The sequence below is a fragment of the Thamnophis sirtalis genome, unplaced genomic scaffold, assembly GCF_051295495.1.
Source record: "Thamnophis sirtalis isolate CommonGarterSnake01/CBP01778 unplaced genomic scaffold, rThaSir2_p1.2 scaffold_11, whole genome shotgun sequence".
Lineage (NCBI taxonomy): Eukaryota > Metazoa > Chordata > Lepidosauria > Squamata > Natricidae > Thamnophis > Thamnophis sirtalis.
In genome coordinates this window covers 3869101-3890415 of record NW_028261391.1, presented here as the reverse complement: position 1 = coordinate 3890415, position 21315 = coordinate 3869101, and the positions used below count along the sequence as shown (strand labels likewise).

The 21315-nt window shown below is 46.0% G+C and overlaps 1 protein-coding gene across 1 annotated transcript in view; it reads right to left on the bottom strand.

Moving 5' to 3' along the window:
* The window catches only part of DIS3L2 (DIS3 like 3'-5' exoribonuclease 2), a 217979-nt gene that overhangs the window by 16103 nt on the left and 180561 nt on the right, over positions 1-21315 (bottom strand). Inside the window, exon 15 of the mRNA XM_087725075.1 lies at positions 20323-20402. Within this exon, the coding sequence (XP_087581201.1) occupies positions 20323-20402 (80 nt within the window). The remainder of the gene's footprint in view (positions 1-20322; positions 20403-21315) is intronic.

The following is a 21315-nucleotide window of genomic DNA, read 5'->3' as shown; positions in this document are numbered from 1 at the left end:
CTCCCCCCCTCCCCCCCCTCTCTCTCTGCCTGCCTGCCTGCCATGTGGTCCTGTCCACCATTAAAACCATCTTTCCAAGCAGCCTCCGTGTTTCCAGGGTCTTTTTCCCCACTTGGAACCGAACCCAGAATGAGACTTTCTTTCTTTCTTTCTTTCTTTCTTTCTTTCTTTCTTTCTTTCTTTCTTTCTTTCTTTCTTTCTTTCTTTCTTTCTTTCTCTTTCTTTCTTTCTCTTTCTTTCTTTCTTTCTCCCTCTCTCTTTCTTTCCCCCCTCTTTCTTTCTCCATCTCTCTTTTTCTTTCTCCCTCTCTTTCTTTCTTTCTCCCTCCCCCCCCCCTCTCTCTCTGCCTGCCTGCCTGCCATGTGGTCCTGTCCACCATTAAACCATCTTTCCAAGCAGCCTCCGTGTTTCCGGGGTCTTTTTCCCCACTTGGAACCGAACCCAGAATGAGACTTTCTTTCTTTCTTTCTTTCTTTCTTTCTTTCTTTCTTTCTTTCTTTCTTTCTTTCTTTCTTTCTCTTTCTTTCTTTCTCTTTCTTTCTTTCTTTCTTTCTTTCTCCCTCTCTCTTTCTTTCCCCCCTCTTTCTTTCTCCATCTCTCTTTTTCTTTCTCCCTCTCTTTCTTTCTTTTTCCCTCCCCCCCCCTCTCTCTCTTCCTGCCTGCCTGCCATGTGGTCCTGTCCACCATTAAACCATCTTTCCAAGCAGCCTCCGTGTTTCCAGGGTCTTTTTCCCCACTTGGAACTGAACCCAGAATGAGACTTCTTTCTTTCTTTCTTTCTTTCTTTCTTTCTTTCTTTCTTTCTTTCTTTCTTTCTTTCTTTCTTTCTCCCTCTCTCTTTCTTTCCCCCCTCTCTTTCTTTCTCCCTCTCTCTTTTTCTTTCTCCCTCTATTTCTTTCTTTCTCCCTCTCCCCTTCTCTCTCTCTCTCTTTCTTTCTTTCTTTCTCCCTCCCTCTCTCTCTCTCTCCCTCCTTCTCTCTCGCTGCCTGCCTGCCTGCCATGTGGTCCTGTCCACCATTAAAACCATCTTTCCAAGCAGCCTCCGTGTTTCCGGGGTCTTTTTCCCCACTTGGAACCGAACCCAGAAGGACGCTTTTTCCAACACTTTATTTAATGTTTTATTCAATATTATTTAGATCAGTGTTTCTCAACCTTGGCAACTTGAAGTCCACAGGACTTCAAGTTGCCAAGGTTGAGAAACACTGATTTAGATGTTTCGTTACTGAAAGTGGGTATATCATCAGTGCTAGAAGGGAGCTCTGATAATGTTTTCTACCGTAGTTTGCGTAATGAAACGTTTAGCAAAAAAAATAATAATAATAGTCAAGCTAAGGAACTCCTCATTTTAACCCTGTTCTACAAATATTCTCCGTTATCCCAAAGGTGCTTTTTTCAGGAGGCAACCTGGGACTTCCTTGTTTTTCTTTTGAAGACGTTTCCCTTCTCCTCCAAGAAGCTTCTTCCGCTCCGACTGGATGGTGGGGAACGGAAGCCAGAGCTGAAGAAGCTTCTTGGAGGAGAAGCGAAAAGGTCTTCAAAAGAAAAACAAGACAATCCAGTTGCCTCCTAAAAAAAGCATCTTAGGGGACAACCATGACCTGGTTGACTAATTTTAGTCAACCAGACATATATCATTACATATCATAGTCCTGCACCTCATTCTCTGTAAAAAAATCCTAAAGCGGGTGCTATGCAATGGAAACACCACTGGGTGGCAGCGTTGTTCCCCATTTTAGACTTTCCTCCTTTATGAGGTTTCCACAAAATTGGCCATGTGAACCTGCTCCACTTTCCCAGCTGCACTAGGCGCTCAAAAGAAAGATGCAGCGCCTGTTGTGGGGCACACTCACAAAACAAACAAGCCAAGAGTTGCCAAAAGCCAACACAGTTCTAGGCTGCATCAACAGAGGGATAGAATCAAGATCATGTGAAGTGTTAATACCACTTTATGATGCCTTGGTAAGGTCACACTTGGAATACGGCATTCAGTTTTGGTCGCCATGATGTAGAAAAGATGTGGAGACTCTGGAAAGAGTGCAGAGAAGAGCAAGAAAGAGGATTAGGGGACTGGAGGCTAAAACATATGAAGAACGGTTGCAGGAACTGGGTATATGTCTAGTTGAATGAAAAGAAGGATCAGGGGAGACATGATAGCAGTCTTCCAATATCTCAGGGGTTGCCACAAAGAAGAGGGAGTCAAACTATTCTCCAAGGCACCGGAGGGCAGAACAAGAAGCAATGGGTGGAAACTAATCAGGGAGAAAAGCAACTTAGAACTAAGGAGGAATTTCCTGACAGTCAGAACAATTAATCAGTGGAACAGAAGTTGCCTCCAGAAGTTGTGAATGTCCCAACACTGGAAGTCTTTAAGAAGATGTTGGATAGCCATTTGTCTGGAACGGTATAGGGTTTCCTGCCTGAGCAGGGGGTTGGACTAGAAGACCTCCAAGCTCCCTTCCAACTCTGCTATTGTATTGTAGGACAGGCTGCTCAATTCACAAGTTCAACTGCAGTCAGAGGCAGATTGCTGCCCGCAGGACTGCCGGGTTCAGGGCGCCCCAAAATTTTGTGTGCCCATTTGCACACCAACAGGTCTGTGCGTTCGGAAAACGTAAAAAATAAAATAAATTTACACAAGAGGATAAATGAAATAAAGTGGCAAAATATATGCATTCTAGGGGACTTCAACGCAGTAGTAGACGGTAAAATGGATTGCAAGGGTATACACCAGAAAAGTACTAGAAGGAAACTACCGACTGCCTATGCAAATATGGTGAAGGAACTAGACCTCTATGATGTCTGGCGAACAATGAATGACAAGATACAACAGTACGCATTCTACTCTCAACCACATAATTCTTGGTCCCGTATTGATATGGTCTCGTCAAACCCGGAACTACTTATGGATACTGTAAATATTGAAATAACAACAAACAAGTGGGCCGACCATCATCCGGTCTTATGGCAATGGAAAGGAAAGACAAGGATAAAAGTTAGGTGGACACTAAACCAGAACATATTACAAGAGAAACAATTTGTACAATCAATAGAAAAGGAATTGGGATATTTTTTTCAAAGAAAACGGTAAAGAGCAGACATCAATACAAAACGCCTGGGATACGATGAAGGCAGTCGGTTCCACCACAAAACCGCGGTAGAATAAAGCGCGCTCGACGAAAGCGCGTACGTGACGTCATCACAGCGCGACGAAAACAGCACGCTGTGAGCGGTAAACTTAAAATTAACGTGTAAATCTAAACCTAACTCCCCCAAACCTAACCCTAAGCCTAACCCTTAACCTAACCCTAAACCTAACCCTAAACCTAACCCTAAACCTAACCCTTAACCTAACGCTAACCCTTAACCTAACCCTAAACCTAACGCTTAACGTAACCCTAAACCTAACCCTAACCCTTAACCTAACCCTAACCCTAACCCTTACCTTTACGTGAATCGGCTTGCTTTAATTTTATTTTAATTTTAATTTAATTTATTTTTAATTTTATTTGTCGCGCTGCTGATGACGTCAGGTACGCGCTTTAATCGGGCGCGCTTTAGTGGACCGCGGTTTTGACGGGTCACGAGGCAGTCGTGAGGGGAACATCAATAGCCTATATAGCAAGAAGAAATAAAATGCATAGGGGAAAAACTTAATACATTGAACAAAGAATTAAGAGAGATAGAACTGCTGATTCAGAAAGAGCCAGACAATATTAAATACAGGGAAAAAGGAGAGTTAATTGAACACCAAATAAATCTGATTTCTCAAGAGGAAGTAGCACAAAACATTAAGAGAATGAAGCAGAACTATTTTGAACATGCAAATAAAACTGGGAGATGGATGGCTGGCTCACAAAATAAGAAAAGATGATGCAAAAAGAACTATTAAACAACTGACGAGGAGGGGGAACTTGAAACAGGAAATAGGGGAAAAGAAAAAGATTGTACAGAACTACCATAAGAAACTATATGAACCGGACGAAATTAGTGAACAAGACATCAGAAAATACCTAATAGAACAGAAACTTCCCGTCTTGTCGGAGGAGATGAGAGAGATGCTTGATAAGAAAATTACACAAGAGGAATTGAAAAAGGCCATTAATTTTTGTCGACGCCCAGAAAGCATTCGATAACTTAGATTGGAATTTTTTAATCACACAACTAAAAATGATGAAATTCAGCGACAAATTTATTAAGATTATAGAAACTATATATTCACAGCAATCAGCAAACATAATTAATGGAGAATTAACAGAGAGGGTACGAATCGGAAAGGGTGTTAGACAAGGGTGTCCGCTCTCCCCATTACTTAATGTCGTTAGAGGTTCTCCTAAATCAAATAAGATTAAATCAGGAAATTAGGGGTTTGACCATAAAAAAAGAACAATATAAAACACAGGCCTTCGCTGACGACATGCTCTTTATTGTGGAAGATCCTTTAATCTCAGGATCGAAATTAATGAAGGACATTGAGGACTTTGGGCGTGTGGCCGGATTAAAAATAAATAAGGAAAAAACAAAAATGATTATAAAGAACTTTCCCCAAAAAACAGATAGAAGAACTAGAGAAAGCAATGGAATTAAAGGTAACTAAAAAGGTCAAATACTTAGGGATTTGGCTATCTGCGAAATGCTCTTCTATAAAAGAAGATAACTATGATAAACTATTACGAAACATCCCAAAAGATTTAAAAGATTGGTCGAAGCTACAAATATCATTGATGGGAAGAATCGCAGTAATCAAGATGAATGTCTTGCCCAAAAAATTCTCTATTTATTTCAAACGGCACCGGTCAAATTAGGAGAAAATTTTTTAATAACGATTTGGATAAAATGGTACGAAATTTTGTGTGGAATGGCAAAAAGCCTAGGATAAAATATAAGCATCTTCAAGATAAAAGAGCGCAAGGTGGAATGGGCCTACCGGAATGGAAAGCATATCATCAAGCAGCAACAACAATGTGGATAAAGGAGTGGGTAATGTTAACCAACAAAAGAATCCTAACAATAGAGGGCCACGACTTGCAATGGGGGTGGCACAATTACTTCGTGACCCGTCAAAACCGCGGTGGAATAAAGCGCGCCCGACGAAAGCGCGTACGTGACGTCATCAGCAGCGCGACGAAAAAAATTAAAAATAAATAAAATTAAAATAAAATTAAAGCAAGCCGATTCACATAAAGGTAAGGGTTAGGGTTAGGGTTAGGGTTAGGGTTAGGGTTAGGTTAAGGATTAGGTTTAGGGTTAGGGTTAGGTTTAGGGTTAGGTTCAGGGTTAGCATTAGGTTTAGCGTTAGGTTAAGGGTTAGGGTTAGGGTTAGGTTAAGGGTTAGGCTTAGGGTTAGGTTTAGGGTTAGGTTTGGGGGGGTTAGGGTAAGGTTTTCGCTTTAATTTTAAATTTACCGCTCACAGCGCGATGTTTTCGTCGCGCTGTGATGACGTCACGTACGCACTTTCGTCGAGCGCGCTTTATTCCACCGCGGTTTTGTGGTGGAATCCAATTACTTATGGTGTGAGGGAAATAAAGTCCACAATTATTTTAGAAGACACCATTTAAGAGGGGCACTGATTAAGGATTGGCTGGAAATTAGAAGGAGATTCTATATCCAACTACCCAAATGGATATCCCCGACGGAAGCCCTGATATACCCAAATCTGATAAATTTTGACAAAAATGTTATTTACAAACAGCTGTTAGATGACCAAAATAGACTAAATTCCAGGGAAAATTTGGCTGAAATGGGAATAAATATTGATTGGTGGCCATACTTTCAAATACAAAATAAATACGAATCAGATCTAGCACAATTTGGCTTTCAGGACAAGGACCAGGAACTGGATAAAATCTTAATAGGACCAGACGAGAAATTAATCTCGAAAATATATAACTGCTTGCTGATCCGAAAAATGGAAGCAGAAAGAGTGAAAGACGTCATGGTAACCTGGGCCCAGAATATCGGCCGCACAATTGACCTGGATGACTGGGAAAGGGTATGGGAGTGGAACCTGAAATTGACGAAATCGACGGCCTATGAAGAAAATATATACAAAATGTTCTACCGCTGGCATCTCCCTCCGACAAGACTGGCAAAAAATTTCCTCAAAATTATCGGCCAAATGCTGGAAATGCAAAACAACGCTGGGCACGTACTACCACATGTGGTGGACGTGTCCGGTGGCTAAGACATATTGGAAGCGAACGCTAAGATGGCTGAATGAAATCATGTCAATTAAATTAAGTCTTAATAGCAGTTAGACTTATATACCGCTTCATAGGGCTTTCAGCCCTCTCTAAGCGGTTTACAGAGTCAGCATATTGCCCCCAACAATCTGGGTCCTCATTTTACCCACCTCGGAAGGATGGAAGGCTGAGTCAACCTGAGTTAAGCCGGAAATGTTTCTATTAGGGATAACAGATCAAAAAATAGGTAAAACCAATCAATACCTTCTCGTCCACATCTTGACGGCGGCAAGGATCGCTTACGCGCGGTGCTGGAAGAGTGAAAACGCCCCCACTCGCACAATGGTGATGAACAAAATCTTAGAATTAGCAGAAATGAACAGATTGACAATGCGGATTAACGAAAAAGAAGACACAGACTTTTACAAAGTCTGGGAGAAATTGTGCAAATGGCTTGATGAGACAGTGAGGATTCAGATATAAAAGGAGATAGTTGACTAACTTAAAATGGGTTCCACCACAAAACCGCGGTAGACTAAAGCGCGCTCGACGAAAGCGCGTACGTGACGTCATCACAGTGCGACGAAAACAGCGCGCTGTGAGCGGTAAACTTAAAATTAACGCGTAAATCTAAACCTAACCCCCCCAAACCTAACCCTAAACCTAACCCTAAGCCTAACCCTTAACCTAACCCTAAACCTAACCCTAAACCTAACCCTTAACCTAACGCTAAACCTAACCCTAAACCTTAACCTAACCCTAAACCTAACCCTAACGCTTAACGTAACCCTAAACCTAACCCTAAACCTTAACCTAACCCTAACCCTAAACCTAACCCTTACCTTTATGTGAATCGGCTTGCTTTAATTTAATTTTAATTTTAATTTAATTTATTTTTAATTTTATTTGTCGCGCTGCTGATGACGTCAGGTACGCGCTTTAATCGGGCGCGCTTTAGTGGACCACGGTTTTGACGGGTCACGGACAATGCGGATTAACGATAAAGAAGACACAGACTTTTACAAAGTCTGGGAGAAATTGTACAAATGGCTTGATGAGACAGTGAGGATTCAGATATAAAAGGAGATAATTGACTAACTTAAAATGATCTAAGCAACAACTCAAATAAACAATACACAAAGACAGAGGGACAAATGAGAGTAGAAATGTATTAGAGGTGAGAATTCACCGTTGAGTAACACCATTAGACCACAACATTGGAAAAACTTGAAAAGCTGATAGGTAATCCGTTATAACTACCTGCATGGAATTAGCAACCTAGTTTCATACTAGGTAAGGCGAGATGCGCAATGGGAGATGAAAATATATAAAGAGCTTTATCTATTTTTGTATCTTGTATTTTGTAAATCTTGCCTTTTTTTATATAACTTTCAAATAAGGGGGGGGGGGGAAGAGAGAACCAGGTCATCCCCTGAAGAGGAGAATATGTAAACACAACAACGGATAGAGTGGATGGAGGGAGGAGTAGAAGGAAAGATAGGAAGGAGAGGAGAAAGGAATAGGAGAAAGGGAAAGGCAGAGGAAGAATGGGAGGGAATGTAAGAGTAGGAAAGAGGGGAGGAATGGGAAGAAGAGGGGAAGGGTAAAGGGGAGGAAGGGGAAGGAGAGAAGAAAGAGAAGAAAGGGGGGTAGGAAGGAGGGAAGGAGGGAGGGAAGCAAGGAGGGAAGGAAGGAGAGAAGGAGAGAAGAAAGGAGGGAAGGAAGGAGGGAAGGAAGAAGAGGAGAGAAGAAAGGAGGGAAGGAGGGAGGGAATGTAGGAGAGAAGGAAGGGGGGAAGGAAGGAGGAAAGGAAGGAGAGAAGGAGAAAAGAAAGGAGGGAAGGAAGGAAGGAGGGAAGGAAGGAGGGAAGGAGAGAAGGAGGGAAGGGGAAGGAGGGAGGGAAGGAAGGGGAGTAGGAGAGAAGAAACGAGGGAAGGAAAGAGGGAGGGAGGGAAGAAGAAGTAGGACCGTTGTAAGATAAGATGGATCTATGGGATGTTAAGAAAACAATCTTCAAGTATATTGTTAACAGTAGGGAAAAATTGTTATAAATACATATTATTAATAACAGTTATGAGATCATTTAATTGTGAATGTATATATGAAATTGATAAAAATAAAAAAAATAAAAATAAAATAAAATTGTGCAATGAAAACTATTCTGTGCATGTGCAGAACTGAAAATCAAGATGGCCCCACCATAGCCATTCTCTTCCTTTCCTCTTCTCTTCCTTTTCCCCTTTTTAAATTGTCCTTTCCTTCCCTTTCCTCTTCCTTTCCGTTCCCCCATCTTTAATCTTCCTTTCCTTTCCTTTTCCCTTCCTTTTCCCCTTCTTTAATCTTCCTTTCCTTTTCCTCTTCCCTTCCTTTTCCCCTTCTTTAATCTTCCTTTCCTTTTCCTCTTCCCTTCCTTTTCCCCTTCTTTAATCTTCCTTTCCTTTCCTTTTCCTCTTCCCTTCCCTTCCTTTCCCCCTTCTTTAATCTTCCTTTCCTCCCCTCCCCTCCCTTTTCCCCAGTCCTGGTTTTGTTATGCAAATTCGTTCACTGTGATTGTGCAGTGTTGCTTTTCACGCATCGTTCCGTTCCATTTCAGAAACGCCGCCCCCGTCAAATTTCCACAGGCAGATGTTCGCCTATTAATTAAGGGACGTCCTGCACCACAGATCCCTCGCCAGATGTGCGAGAGGAGGAACTGGCCTGGCAGGTGCACCGCGGATGCCTTAAACCCTCGACTGAGGAGTTCGGTGAACCTCAGCTTCTGCCTACCGGCCGGCTGCAGCCTCCCCCCCCCCCCCAAGCATTGGTCTCTGTTGCGCAGTTCGCCGCTTCTCTTCCAAACGAGACCCCCAGCTGGTCAGCCACCTGCTGCCGAAAACTTTTGCACAATCGCATCTTCGCCCAGAGGGAAATAATGAGGCAAGCAATTCTTGGGACAATCACGTGAAATGTTAATACCACTTTATAAGGCCTTGGGAAGGCCACACTTGGAATACAGCATTCAGTTTTGGTTGCCATGATGTAGAAAAGATGTGGAGACTCTAGAAAGAGTGCAGAGAAGAGCAACAAAGATGATTAGGGGACTGGAAGCTCAAACATATGAAGAACGGTTGCAGGAACTGGGAATGTCTAGTTTAATAGAAAGAAGGACCAGGGGAGACATGATAGCAGCCTTCCAATATCTCAGGGGTTGCCACAAAGAAGAGAGAGTCAAACTATTCTCCAAAGGACCTGAGGGCAGAACAAGAAAAATGGGTGGAAACTAATCAAGGAGAGAAGCAACTTAGGAGAAATTTCCTGACAGTTAGAACAATTAATCAGTGGAACAGAAGTTGCCTGCAGAAGTTGTGAATGCAATAGCAATAGCAATAGCAGTAGACTTATATACCGCTTCATAGGCCTTTCAGGCCTCTCTAAGCGGTTTACAGAGAGTCAGCATATTGCCCCCAACAATCTGGGTCCCAACACTGGAAGTCTTTAAGAAGATGTTGGAGAGCCATTTGTCTGGAACGGTGTAGGGTTTCCTGCCTAGGCAGGGGGTTGGACTAGAAGACCTCCAAGGTCCCTTCCAACTCTGCTATTGTATTGTATTGATCCTTTTGCTCTCAGTTTGGTTCCCTGGCAATGCCAAACGCTGATGTAGGAGGCCAAGAGCCAATGGTTTCTCCCGTGAATGAATTCTTGCCCCGGGTTGAGAAGCCGGCATAATCCGCGAGAAACCTTTTTCCGCGCAGGAGTTTTGTGGCACACGGTAGAAACGGGAAGGTTTATTTTTTCCCCCCACCCCTTTCCCAGGAAAAAGAGATGGGGGGGGGAAAAGGACAGCGGAGAAGGAAATCAGTGGGCGAGCAACCTGTCCAGTCCTCGACAGCGAAAGGCCGATCGCCCTCGACTTACGAGCCCAGGATTTCCATTGCTAAACGAGACAGTGGTCAAGGGAGCTTTGCCCTACGTTTACGACCTGTCTTCCCGCAGTTGTTAAGCGAATCACTGCCGTTGTTAGCTTAGTAACACCGTCGTTCAGTGAATCTGGCTTCCCCGTTGACTCTGCTCGTTGGGAGGTCGCGAAAGGGGGTCACGTGACGCCCCCCCGGGACACTGCAACGGTCGTAATTCCGAGTCAGTTGCCAAGAGGCTGAATTTTGATTACATGACCATGCGGGGGGGGGGGGGGGGCTGCAACAGTTGTAAGAGTGAGAAATGGCCATAAGTCACTTGCCAAGGTCTGAATTTTGACCACGTGGCCAAAATTGGGGGTGCTGCAACCGTTCTAAATGTGAGAAATCCCACTTAAATCCCCCCTTTTTTCCCCAGTGTTTTGAATGGTCACTAAATGAAGTGTTGCAAATCGAGGACTGCCCGCACTGCCATTATTTGTTCCTCCGCTTCTATTCGCCCTGACAAACTTTTTCTCTTGGGTTTCAAACCAGGAAGGGAAGGGAAGTTCGCCTCGCCTTCAAACCACCTCAACCATCATGGGATGGATCCCGCTGCATCTCCAGTCCCGAGTAAGGAGATATTTCGCCCCAAGCCATGAAGGATTATTAAATCATTTCCTGACCGGCTTTCCAGCTGGTGGACAGGAAAACAAAGAGAAATGAATCTCATTGGATCACAAAAAAACAGAAAAGCTGCCCCAGGAAGGGGGGGGGGATTATGAAATATGTTTTGCCCCCTCCTTCTGCTAGATTCATTGAGCGGAGACCCCTGGCTTCTTCATTTGTGCTTATTAATATTATTAGTAAATATTAACTAACTGCCGTCGCTGGATACCTGTGCTTTGCAACAAACCTATGTGATCGTGTATGATAACCTACAAAAATTAGAAGACCCACTACAATCGGGCTATGCAGGAGAAATTTTGTTCACAATCCGTTGGCTCCGTAGTGGTCGGCGATTGAAACACATAAGGGAATAGCGCTCCCGCCACCTTGAGTCCGGAAGCCGTTCCATAGGTGGAAGGCGTAGATATTTTGGTGAGGTACTGACCTTTAGCACTGTAAGGAGCCCCAGATTGCTCCTGAGTGAAGGAACGCCTGCCAGTTTGAACTGAGGTAACGAAATGTGAGGCAAGTGGCAGTTGGAACAGAGTTCTTTTCAGGCAGGGAGGGGGAGTAGAACACCTTAGCATCAGAGCATGTTGATTACTGTATAAGAATTACTAATGATATGATGGTCATTTCAAAAAATCCTTTCTTAGCGAGCACTTAGAAGCCCAGAGGGACATACGTGCCAAATTTCAAGCAGCATTCTCCAGTTTCATGTGATCAACATTCTCACGCTTGGCCACTTGCTCTTATTTATGATGGTTGCAGTGTCCCAGGGTCATGTCAACCCCCTCACCGGGAGAAGGTGAGTTCTAGTCTCGCCTTATGTATGAAAGCCGTCTGGGTGACTTTGGGCCAATCACTAGGAGACGGTGAGTTCTAGTCCCGCCTTAGCCACGAAAGCTGGCTGGGTGACTTTGGGCCAATCACTAGGAGACGGTGAGTATGAAAGTCGGCTGGATGACTTTGGGCCAATCACTAGGAGACGGTGAGTTCTAGTCCCACCTTAGGTATGAAAGTCGGCTGGATGACTTTGCGCCAATCACTAGGAGACGGTGAGTTCTAGTCCCGTCTTAGTTAGGAAAGCCGTCTGAGTGACTTTGACCCAATCATCAGATGATGGGGAGTTCTAGTCCCGCCTTAGCCATGAAAGCTGGCTGGGTGACTTTGGCCCAATCACTAGGAGACAGTGAGTTCTAGTCCTGTCTTAGTTATGAACGCCGTCTGGGTGACTTTGGGCCAATCACCAGGAGATGGTGAATTGTAGTCCTGCCTTAGCCATGAAAGCTGACTGGGTGACTTTGGGCCTATTACTAGGAGACGGTGAGTTCTAGTCCCACCTTAGGCATGAAAGCCGGCTGGGTAACTTTGGGCCAGTCACTCTTTCTCTCTCTGTCCAACCCACCTCACAGGGCTGTCGTTGTGGGCAAAATAGGAAAACGTGCCTTGGATGTTCACAGTCTTGAGTTATTTGCAAAAAGAACAAAGGTGGGAAACACACACACACACACAAACACACACAACACACACAAATAAGTAAAAATTGCATGGCTGAGTCGCTTCCTCCTAGGGCAGCCTCTGAGAAAGCCACTCCATCATCCCACCCCCAGAACCCCATTTCCTACTGAGGCAGCCAGATGGCCAAGGCCTAATGGAGGCAGGCTGGGTGAGGGGTGTGCAGCGTGGTGGTGGTGGTGGTGTTTGTATGTGTGTGTGTGCCTCGCCCGTCCCTCCAATCGAGCGCGAAGCCCATTCCGATACCTGCAAAGCTGTCGCTCTCCCCCCTCTCTTCCACCCTCCCACCCCCCCCAGTAGCCGAGCTGCAGGAGCTGGAGATGAGTAATTATGTTCCGCGCTTATTAAATGTTTCCTTGCAGGCCAATTTAGCAGCTAATCTTTGTGAAACGCTTAGCGGGGTCCCTCGGCAGCGGCGTTTTTGCCGAGCGGAGCCAGAAACAGGCTATTAAATCAAGATTTGCTACAGTGGTTCTTACTGCCGGGTCCCCGAGAGCCGCAATTTGCAACTCTCGGTGTTTAGCTTGATGATGACCAGCACTTACACACACAGAGACACACAGACACACAGGTTACATGCAATGCCTTCTCTCTCCGGCAGGAATGACGGGCCACAAAAGATCTTTAGAGCAGGGGTGGGGTTGAAAATTTTTAGCAACCAGTTCTCTGCCTGGGTGCTGGGTTGGGCGTGGCCTAGTTGGCTTCCGGCACCAGGGCGGCAGGGGAGGCCATTTTCACCCTCCCCAGGCTCCGGAGGCTCTTCCCCGAGCCTCCGGGAGGGTGAAAACGTCCTCTCCCGGGCTCTGGAGGCCGAAACGGGCCCATTTCCGGCCTCCTGGCAGGTCCGTTTTTTGCCCTCCTACCCACTTACCCGGCAGGGTGAATGGGCTGCCTGTAGACTCCGGGGAGGGGAGGGGCAAGGTGGACTGGCTCAGCCCGTCCTTGTAACTTGGTTCGGCGAAGCAGATTAAAATTAACATCCAGTTCGCCCGAATCGATCCGAACCGGCTGAATCCCATCCCTGCCTTAGACGGAGGCGTCACCATCACAACACGCCACGGGGCAACATCCCAGGAGACACAGTTGACTTACGACAGCTCGCTTAATGACCGAAGTTACGACGGCGCATGTGGCGGACCGGAACCCGGGAACCACCACTGAACCGGACAGTCACTCGTCTGCAATTTTTGGCCCCCAAATGGCCTAAAAACGGCCTGAAAACAGTTGTTTTTTGGCCCATTTTCCAGCACTCCAGTGCTTGCGAAGACTAACTGGCCGGTATGCATGCTAAAAACCAGAAGAGCGGCTGGCGATGGCGCACGTGCCCACAGAGAGGGCTCACGCGTGCCATAGGTTTGCCATCACGGGTATAGGGTCTTTTGCTTGATCAGGGGGTTGGACTAGAAGACCTCCAAGGTCCCTTCCCAGCTCTATTCTGATTGATTGAGCCCGGCCTAGGCGTCTGAAAAGTGAAACGAACCTCTGCCAGCTGGGCTGGTTGCTCGCCCGTCAGGTAAAGAGAAGGCGCTGCAAGGGAAGCCCGGCAAAAGCTGGCTGGGGGATTCTGGGAGATCAAAACCCACGGAGCTGAGGGTTGAAATAAAAGTGACACCCACCCCCCCCAGCGAAATCTCTTCATTTCTTCCTCCTTTGTTCCAAACTGCAATAACAAGGAGCTCTGATTCCACCCGTTCGATGGCGGGAACGGACGCCAAGAGAGGCGTTGGGTTTTCTTTGCTGGATGGTTAAACGAGTCAACAAGCAACCCAGGATTTCACCAGAAAAGACCCCGTTGGCAGAGAGACGGCAGCCCTTCAAAGGGCAGAACCCTCCTTCTTATGCAATCCTGCATGGTTGCATTTGGTCACCGCATTTCAGGATGGGCACCGGAATTCTTTCATTTGTGGCTGATGATATGGGGGCAAGAATTCAAAATACTTCCTCCCTCCCTGTCTCTGTCTCTATCTCTCTTTGTCTGTCTCTCTTTGTCTGTCTCTCCCTCTCTTTGTCTCTCTCACTCTATCTCTCTTCGTCGCTCTCTGCCTCTCTCTCTTTGTCTCTCTGTCTGTCTCTCTCTTTCTCTCTCTCCCTTTGTCTCTCTCACTCTATCTCTCTTCGTCGCTCTCTGCCTCTCTCTCTTTGGCTCTCTGTCTGTCTCTGTCTCTCTCTCCCTCTCTCTGTCTCTCTCACTCTCTTTTTTCGTCTCTCTCTGTCTCTCTCTCTTTGTCTCGCTCTCTCTCCCTCTTTGTTTCTCTCTCTCTCCCTCTTTTTTGGTCTCTCTCTCACTCTCTCTCTTTTTGTCTCTCTCTCTCTCTCTCTCTTTGTCTCTGTCTGTCTGTCTCTCTCTTTGTCTGTCTGTCTCTCTCTTTGTCTGTCTGTCTCTCTCTTTGTCTCTCTGTCTCTCTCTTTGTGTCTCTCTATCTCTCTTTGTCTGTCTCTCTCTTTTTCTCTCTCTTTCTCTCTGTCTCTTTCTTTCTTTCTCTGTCTCCCTCTGTCTCTTTGTCTCTCTCTGTCTCTCTCTGCCTGTCTCTCTCTCTTTTTGTCTGTCTCTGTGTGTCTCTGTCTCTCTCTTTCTCTCTCTCTCTTTTTGTCTCTCTCTGTGTGTCTGTTTGTCTGTCTCTCTTTGTCCCTCTGTCTCTCTCTCTTTTTGTCTGTCTCTCTCTTTGTGTCTCTCTGTCTCTCTCTTTCTGTCTCTCTTTTTGTCTCTCTGTGTGTCTGTCTGTCTCTCTCTCTGTCTCTCTGTGTCTGTCTCTCTCTTTTTGTCTGTCTCTCTGTGTGACTCTGTCTCTCTCTTTCTCTCTCTCTCTGTCTCTCTCTCTCTCTTTTTGTCTCTCTGTGTGTCTGTCTGTCTCTCTCTGTCTCTCTGTGTCTGTCTCTCTTTTTGTCTGTCTCTCTGTGTGTCTCTCTCTGTCTCGCTCTCTCTTTTTGTCTCTGTCTCTCTCTGTCTGTCTGTCTGTCTCTCTCTCTCTTTGTCTCTCTCTCCATCCCTCCCTCCCTCTCTCTATCTCAGAAATCCTTGTGTAGCTGAGGACCCCTTAGCTACACAAACTCAAATTGATCAGGACAGCCAACCCTTCGCAAATCTCTCAGATCAAGACTCTCAGAGAGTGTTGGGGTCTCCCAGGAGCTGTTTATCTAAAATATGGGGGGACCTTGCAGCCAGAAAAACTCCTTCCCAGAGATTCGTTGGGTAATGAAATCCCTGCAAGAAACGATCAAGCTCAGAGAGCACCAAGGACCTCCTCTTCCTCTCCACAAACCCCTCTGTCCCTTCTAAGCACTGACGTTGTTACTTTGTAGGGTAATGAAACATCTGCAAGGAAACAGCCAAGCTCAGAGAGCACCAAGGACCCCCGCAGTCCTCCTCTCCCTCCTCTCCACAAACCCCTCTTTCCTTCTTCCACCGACGATGCTCCCTAGTAGGGCAGCCGAAACATCTGCAGGAAGGCAGCCGAGCTCAGAGAGAGCACCGGGGACCCCCCCCCCCCACAGATTGAAAAATGTAAAAATAAACTTTGGGCCGGCTTCCCCTTCTTACAGCAGGAACAGGTGACTCGGTGCCCTGCGGAAACTCGAGAGGACAGCTACCCAAAACGGATGGTCTGAATCAGATGGACATCTGGAGCTCATTACTCGGAGGCCGTGCCGGCCAAGCGAGGCTCCTCTTCAAAAGCGATATATTTTTCAAGAGCGAAACATTGGAGAAGGTCCAGCTCTGGGGCTTTTTCCTAGAAAAAAGGATACTGGCCGAGGTAGGACTTTGGGTTGGATTCAACAAGTGAGGTTTGGCTTCAAACGGGACACCTCTCTCTTCAACAAAGGAGTTTTATGGCTCTGAAGTTGGGCTTGTCATCGTAACCGAGGCAGAACACGAAGGCAGCCTTGTCCCGGAATCCGTGTGCGGGCCGTCCTCGACTTACAACCGACTGTTTGTTTAGCGACCGTTCGAAGGTACACCCCCCCCCAAAAAAAAGGGGACTGACATTCGCTTTTTTTGTTTTGCAGCCTCTCCAAAGTCACGGGATTAAAAAATTCAGGGCGCTTGGCCCACTGGCGTGTCCTTAGGACGGTTGCAGAGTCCCGGGGTCATGTGATTCCCCTTTTTGCGACCTTCGGACAAAAGGCAAAGTTCAACAAACGGGTTTCTAATTTAACAACCACGGGGATTCGTTTCACGACCGTAGCAAGAAAGGTCGTAAAAGGAGGGGGAAATTCACCCAACTGTCTGGCTTCACAACAGCAACTGGGGGCTCAATTGCGTTCGGTCGTAAGTTGAGAACTATCTTAGTTAATAATTAATACACTGGTGGGCGATGGGACCAGTTGGTCCCACCTGGTCAGAAAGTATTTCTCACTCTTAGCAACTTTAAAATGGGTGGACTTCAACTCCCAGCATTCCCACCCAGAAGGAATGGACTTCAACTCCCAGCATTCCCCAGCCAGAAGGAATGGATTTCAACTCCCAGCATTCCCCATCTGGAAGGAATGGACTTCAACTCCCAGCATTCCCCACCTGGAAGGAATGGACTTCAACTCCCAGAATTCCCCAGCCAGAAGGAATGGACTTCAACTCCCAGCATTCCCCATCTGGAAGGAATGGACTTCAACTCCCAGCATTCCCCACCCGGAAGAAATGGACTTCAACTCCCAGCATTCTCCAGCCAGAAGGCATGGACTTCAACTCCCATCATCCCCCACCCAGAAGGAATGGACTTCAACTCCATCATTCCCTACCCAGAAGGAATGGACTTCAACTCCCAGAATTCCCCAACCAGAAGGTATAGACTTCAACTCCCAGCATTCCCCAGGCAGTATACATGGACTTCAACTCCCAGCATTCCCCACCCGGAAGAGATGGACTTCAACTCCCAGAATTCCCCAGGAAGCATACACGGACTTCAACTCCCAGCATTCCCCAGCCAGAAGGTATGGACTTCAAATCCCATCATTCCCCACCAGGAAGGAATGGACTTCAACTCTCATCATTCCCCAGCCAGAAGGCATGGACTTCAACTCCCAGCATTCCCCACCTGGAAGGAATGGACTTCAACTCCCAGCATTCCCTACCCAGAAGGAATGGACTTCAACTCCCAGAATTCTCCAGCCAGAAGGCATAGACTTCAACTCCCAGCATTCCCCAGGCAGTATACATGGACTTCAACTCCCAGAATTCTCCAGCCAGAAGACATGGACTTCATCTCCCAGAATTCCCCAGGAAGCATACACGGACTTCAACAGCCAGAATTCCCCAGCCAGAAGGAATGGACTTCATCTCCCAGAATTCCCCAGGAAGCATACATGGACTTCAACTCCCAGAATTCTCCAGCCAGAAGGAATGGACTTCATCTCCCAGAATTCCCCAGGAAGCATACACGGACTTCAACTCTCAGCATTCCCCAGCCAGAAGGCATGGACTTCAAATCCCATCATTCCCCACCAGGAAGGAATGGACTTCAACTCTCATCATTCCCCACCCAGAAGGAATGGACTTCAACTCCATCATTCCCCACCTGGAAGGAATGGACTTCAACTCCCAGCATTCCCTACCCAGAAGGAATGGACTTCAACTCCCAGAATTCTCCAGCCAGAAGGCATAGACTTCAACTCCCAGCATTCCCCAGGCAGTATACATGGACTTCAACTCCCAGAATTCTCCAGCCAGAAGACATGGACTTCATCTCCCAGAATTCCCCAGGCAGTATACATGGACTTCATCTCCCAGAATTCCCCAGCCAGAAAGGAAAGGACTTCATCTCCCAGAATTCCTCTGGTGGCTGGGAAAATAGGCATATCTTCCACCTCAAGAGAGAGAGGACTGGGGAAGGATTGTCAAAAAAAAAAAGTCAAGATGGAAGTTTGCAACTGTGTGATGAAATTCCAACAACTCTCTGACCCTGACTAATTTTATTTATTTTTTTATTTTGACTTATGAAGTTACTTGGATGAGTAACGAAACGTCTCAGATTAACAAACTTTGGTCCGGTTGCCATGAGTTAACTCTTTTTTTTTTAAAGATACTTTTGGCCTGGATGGTTGAGTCTTCATTGACATATTGCGATACATTTTGGGGAGAAACCCCTACAGTTGGGTTTGGCAAGAGTTGGCATTTTCCAAGGCCTCTCTGACTTTCTGCCTATTTTTTTTTAAAAAAAATTTCATTTTATTTTGACCGATCAAGTTACTTCGATGAGTAACGAAACGCCTCCGATTAACCAGTTTTGGTCGAGTTTTTCGATACGTGTGTGACGAAAGCTCCGCCCTTTTTCATACGTGTCACAAAAGGGCGGAGCTTCTTTGGCATGGTTGTGGCAGCCATCTTGACTTTTTTGACCACTTCCCCTGCCACAAGTCTTAGGATAATACACAGAAAACACACCCTTTCCTTCTAGAAAGTCTGCAGAAGAGGAAAAATAACTCAAAAGACATTCAAACAAGCCGAGATTATTTTGAGTAGATTTTTTCATCCTCATCCTCCTTGTCCATCATTATATTTGCATCCTGCTTTCCCATTAAAACAGTGTTTCCCAACCTCAGCAATTTTATGAGGTGCGGACTTCAACTCCCAGAATTCCCTAGCCAGCATAGCTAACTGAGGAATTCTGGGAGTTGCAGTCCACCAATGCTTGGGGGGGGATTCTGGGGTTTGAACGCCCCTCGCCTTAACACGAGATTGAAAAGCACTGCGCTAAAAAAAATACTCCATAATAAATACAGGATAAAGCAGAACAGGTGTAAAAAAAAAAAAAAAGACTTAAATTGGGAACGGCGACAGCTGGCAGATTTAATTTATTTCAGCATCGAATCGGCTGACAGCTCCTCTGAATTAAAACGCCTTCGTTTGCCCTTCGAAGTGTGAATGAAAGTGGTTTTTAACTTTTTTTGACACGCTGAGTGTGTGCATCGCGCCGGCCTCTCGGTGCGCTTAAATGAGGGCGTCCTAAATTGTCACCCTCAAATGTACAAAAGGGAATTTGCTCCCGGGTTTTACTACCTGTCTGCTTCATGCGCACGCATGCACAAACAATTTGCCGTGAACCGCGCATGTGCGCACGCTACAAAACAACAACGGCAGCAGGGGCCAGGGAACCGGTTCGGGGGCGTGGCCAGCCTGGGTCGCTGCCGGTTCTGCGATCCAGGCCAAAAAACCACTACCAGGAGCAACCCACCTCTGGAACTGGGTGTGTTATGGGTGCCATGTGCGTTTGGCATGAGCTGCTGTTGCCACATGACTGGAGCAGTTCGAAATTCTTGCTGCTTCAACTCACCTTCTGAATGCAAGAAAATGCAGCATATAAACGCTCAGTTGAGATGCAGCTGGAAGCACTGATTCCCCCCACCCCACCCCGAGGTGCTCAAACCTGCAGAGTTGGGGTTTACGTGAATTCCCTCCCCCACTTCCTTTCTCTAGGTAGCTTTGCCTGAAGGCAGGAGAAGCTGCAACAGATGGAAATTAATCAAGGAGAGAAGCAACCTAGAACTTAGGAGGAATTTTCTCAGTGGAGAACAATCAACCAATGAAATAGCTTTGTCTCCATCATTGGAGGTTTTTAAGAAGAGATTAACCATTTCAGACAAATGGCTGTTCAATCTCTTCTTAAAGACTTCCAGTGTTGGGGCATCCACAACCTCTGGAGGCAACTTCTGTTCCACTGAGTAATTGTTCTCACTGTCAGGAAATTCCTCCTCAATTCTAAGTTGCTTCTCTCCTTGATTAGTTTCCACCCATTGCTTCTTGTTCTGCCCTCAGGTGCCTTGGAGAACAGCTTGACTCCCTCTTCTTTGTGGCAACCCCTGAGATCTTGGAAGACTGCCATCATGTCTCCCCTAATCCTTCTTTTCATTAAACTAGACATACCCAGTTCCTGCAACCGTTCTTCATATGTTTCAGCCTGCAGTCCCCTAATCCTCTTTGTTGCTCTTCTCTGCACTCTTTCTAGAGTCTCCACATCTTTTCTACATTGTGGGGATCAAAACTGAATGCAGGATTCCAAGTGTGGCCTTCCCAAGGCCTTGTAAAGTGGTATTAACCCTTCACGTGATCTTGATTCTCTCCCTCTGTTGATGCAGCCTAGCCGAGCCTTACTTGTTGCTCTCTCGGTACTCATAGCTGTAGCACCCTTGTGGCATCCCGGTCTCCTTGTCCAAAGTAAACGAGAGTTTCATCTGCAGGAAGAAGGAGAGAAGGGAGGGAGAGGAGAAAAAGAGAGAGAGAGAGGGAGGGAGAGAGAGAAACACATTTAGGCAATGTTCTCCAACGCAGCATCCAGAGGAAGCAACTGGGAAAGGCCGATGGGATCAACCGGCCTCACCAAAACCTGACATGCAACCGTCAAAGGCTGGAAATTCAACCCACTTTCCAAACCTCAAGAAGGAATCAGATGGCCAGTGGGGGAAACGCTCGTTTTTTCCCACTCTTTTTGTTAAGAAAAAGTGTTTGTGGCTCTTCTCAAATGGCAAAGGTCAGGACCATTCCCTGCTCCTCTACATTCTCTCTTTCTCTCTCTCCTTCTCTCTCTCTCTCTCTTTCTTCTCTCTCTCTCTCTTTCTCTCTTTCTTCTCTCTCTCTCTCCTCTCTTTCTTCTCTCTCTTTCTTCTCTCTCTCTCTCTCCTCTCTCTTCTCTCTTTCTTCTCTCTCTCTTCTCTTTCTTCTCTCTCTTCTCTCTCTCTTTTCTCTCTCTTTCTTCTCTCTCTCTCTTCTCTTTCTTCTCTCTTCTCTCTCTCCTCTCTTTCTTCTCTCTTTCTCTCTCTCCTTCTCTCTCTCTCTCTTTCTTCTCTCTCTCTCTTTCTCTCTTTCTTCTCTCTCTCTCCTCTCTTTCTTCTCTCTCTCTCTTCTCTCTCTCTCTCTTCTCTCTCTCTTTCTTCTCTCTCTTTCTTCTCTCTCTTTCTCTCTTTTCTCTCTCTCTTCTCTCTTTCTCTCTCTTTCTTCTCTCTCTCTTCTCTCTTTCTTCTCTCTCTCTTTCTTCTCTCTCTTTCTCTCTTTTCTCTCTCTCTTCTCTCTCTCTCTTTCTCTCTCTTTCTTCTCTCTCTTCTCTTTCTTCTTTCTCTCTTATCTCTCTCTTTCTTCTCTATCTCTTTC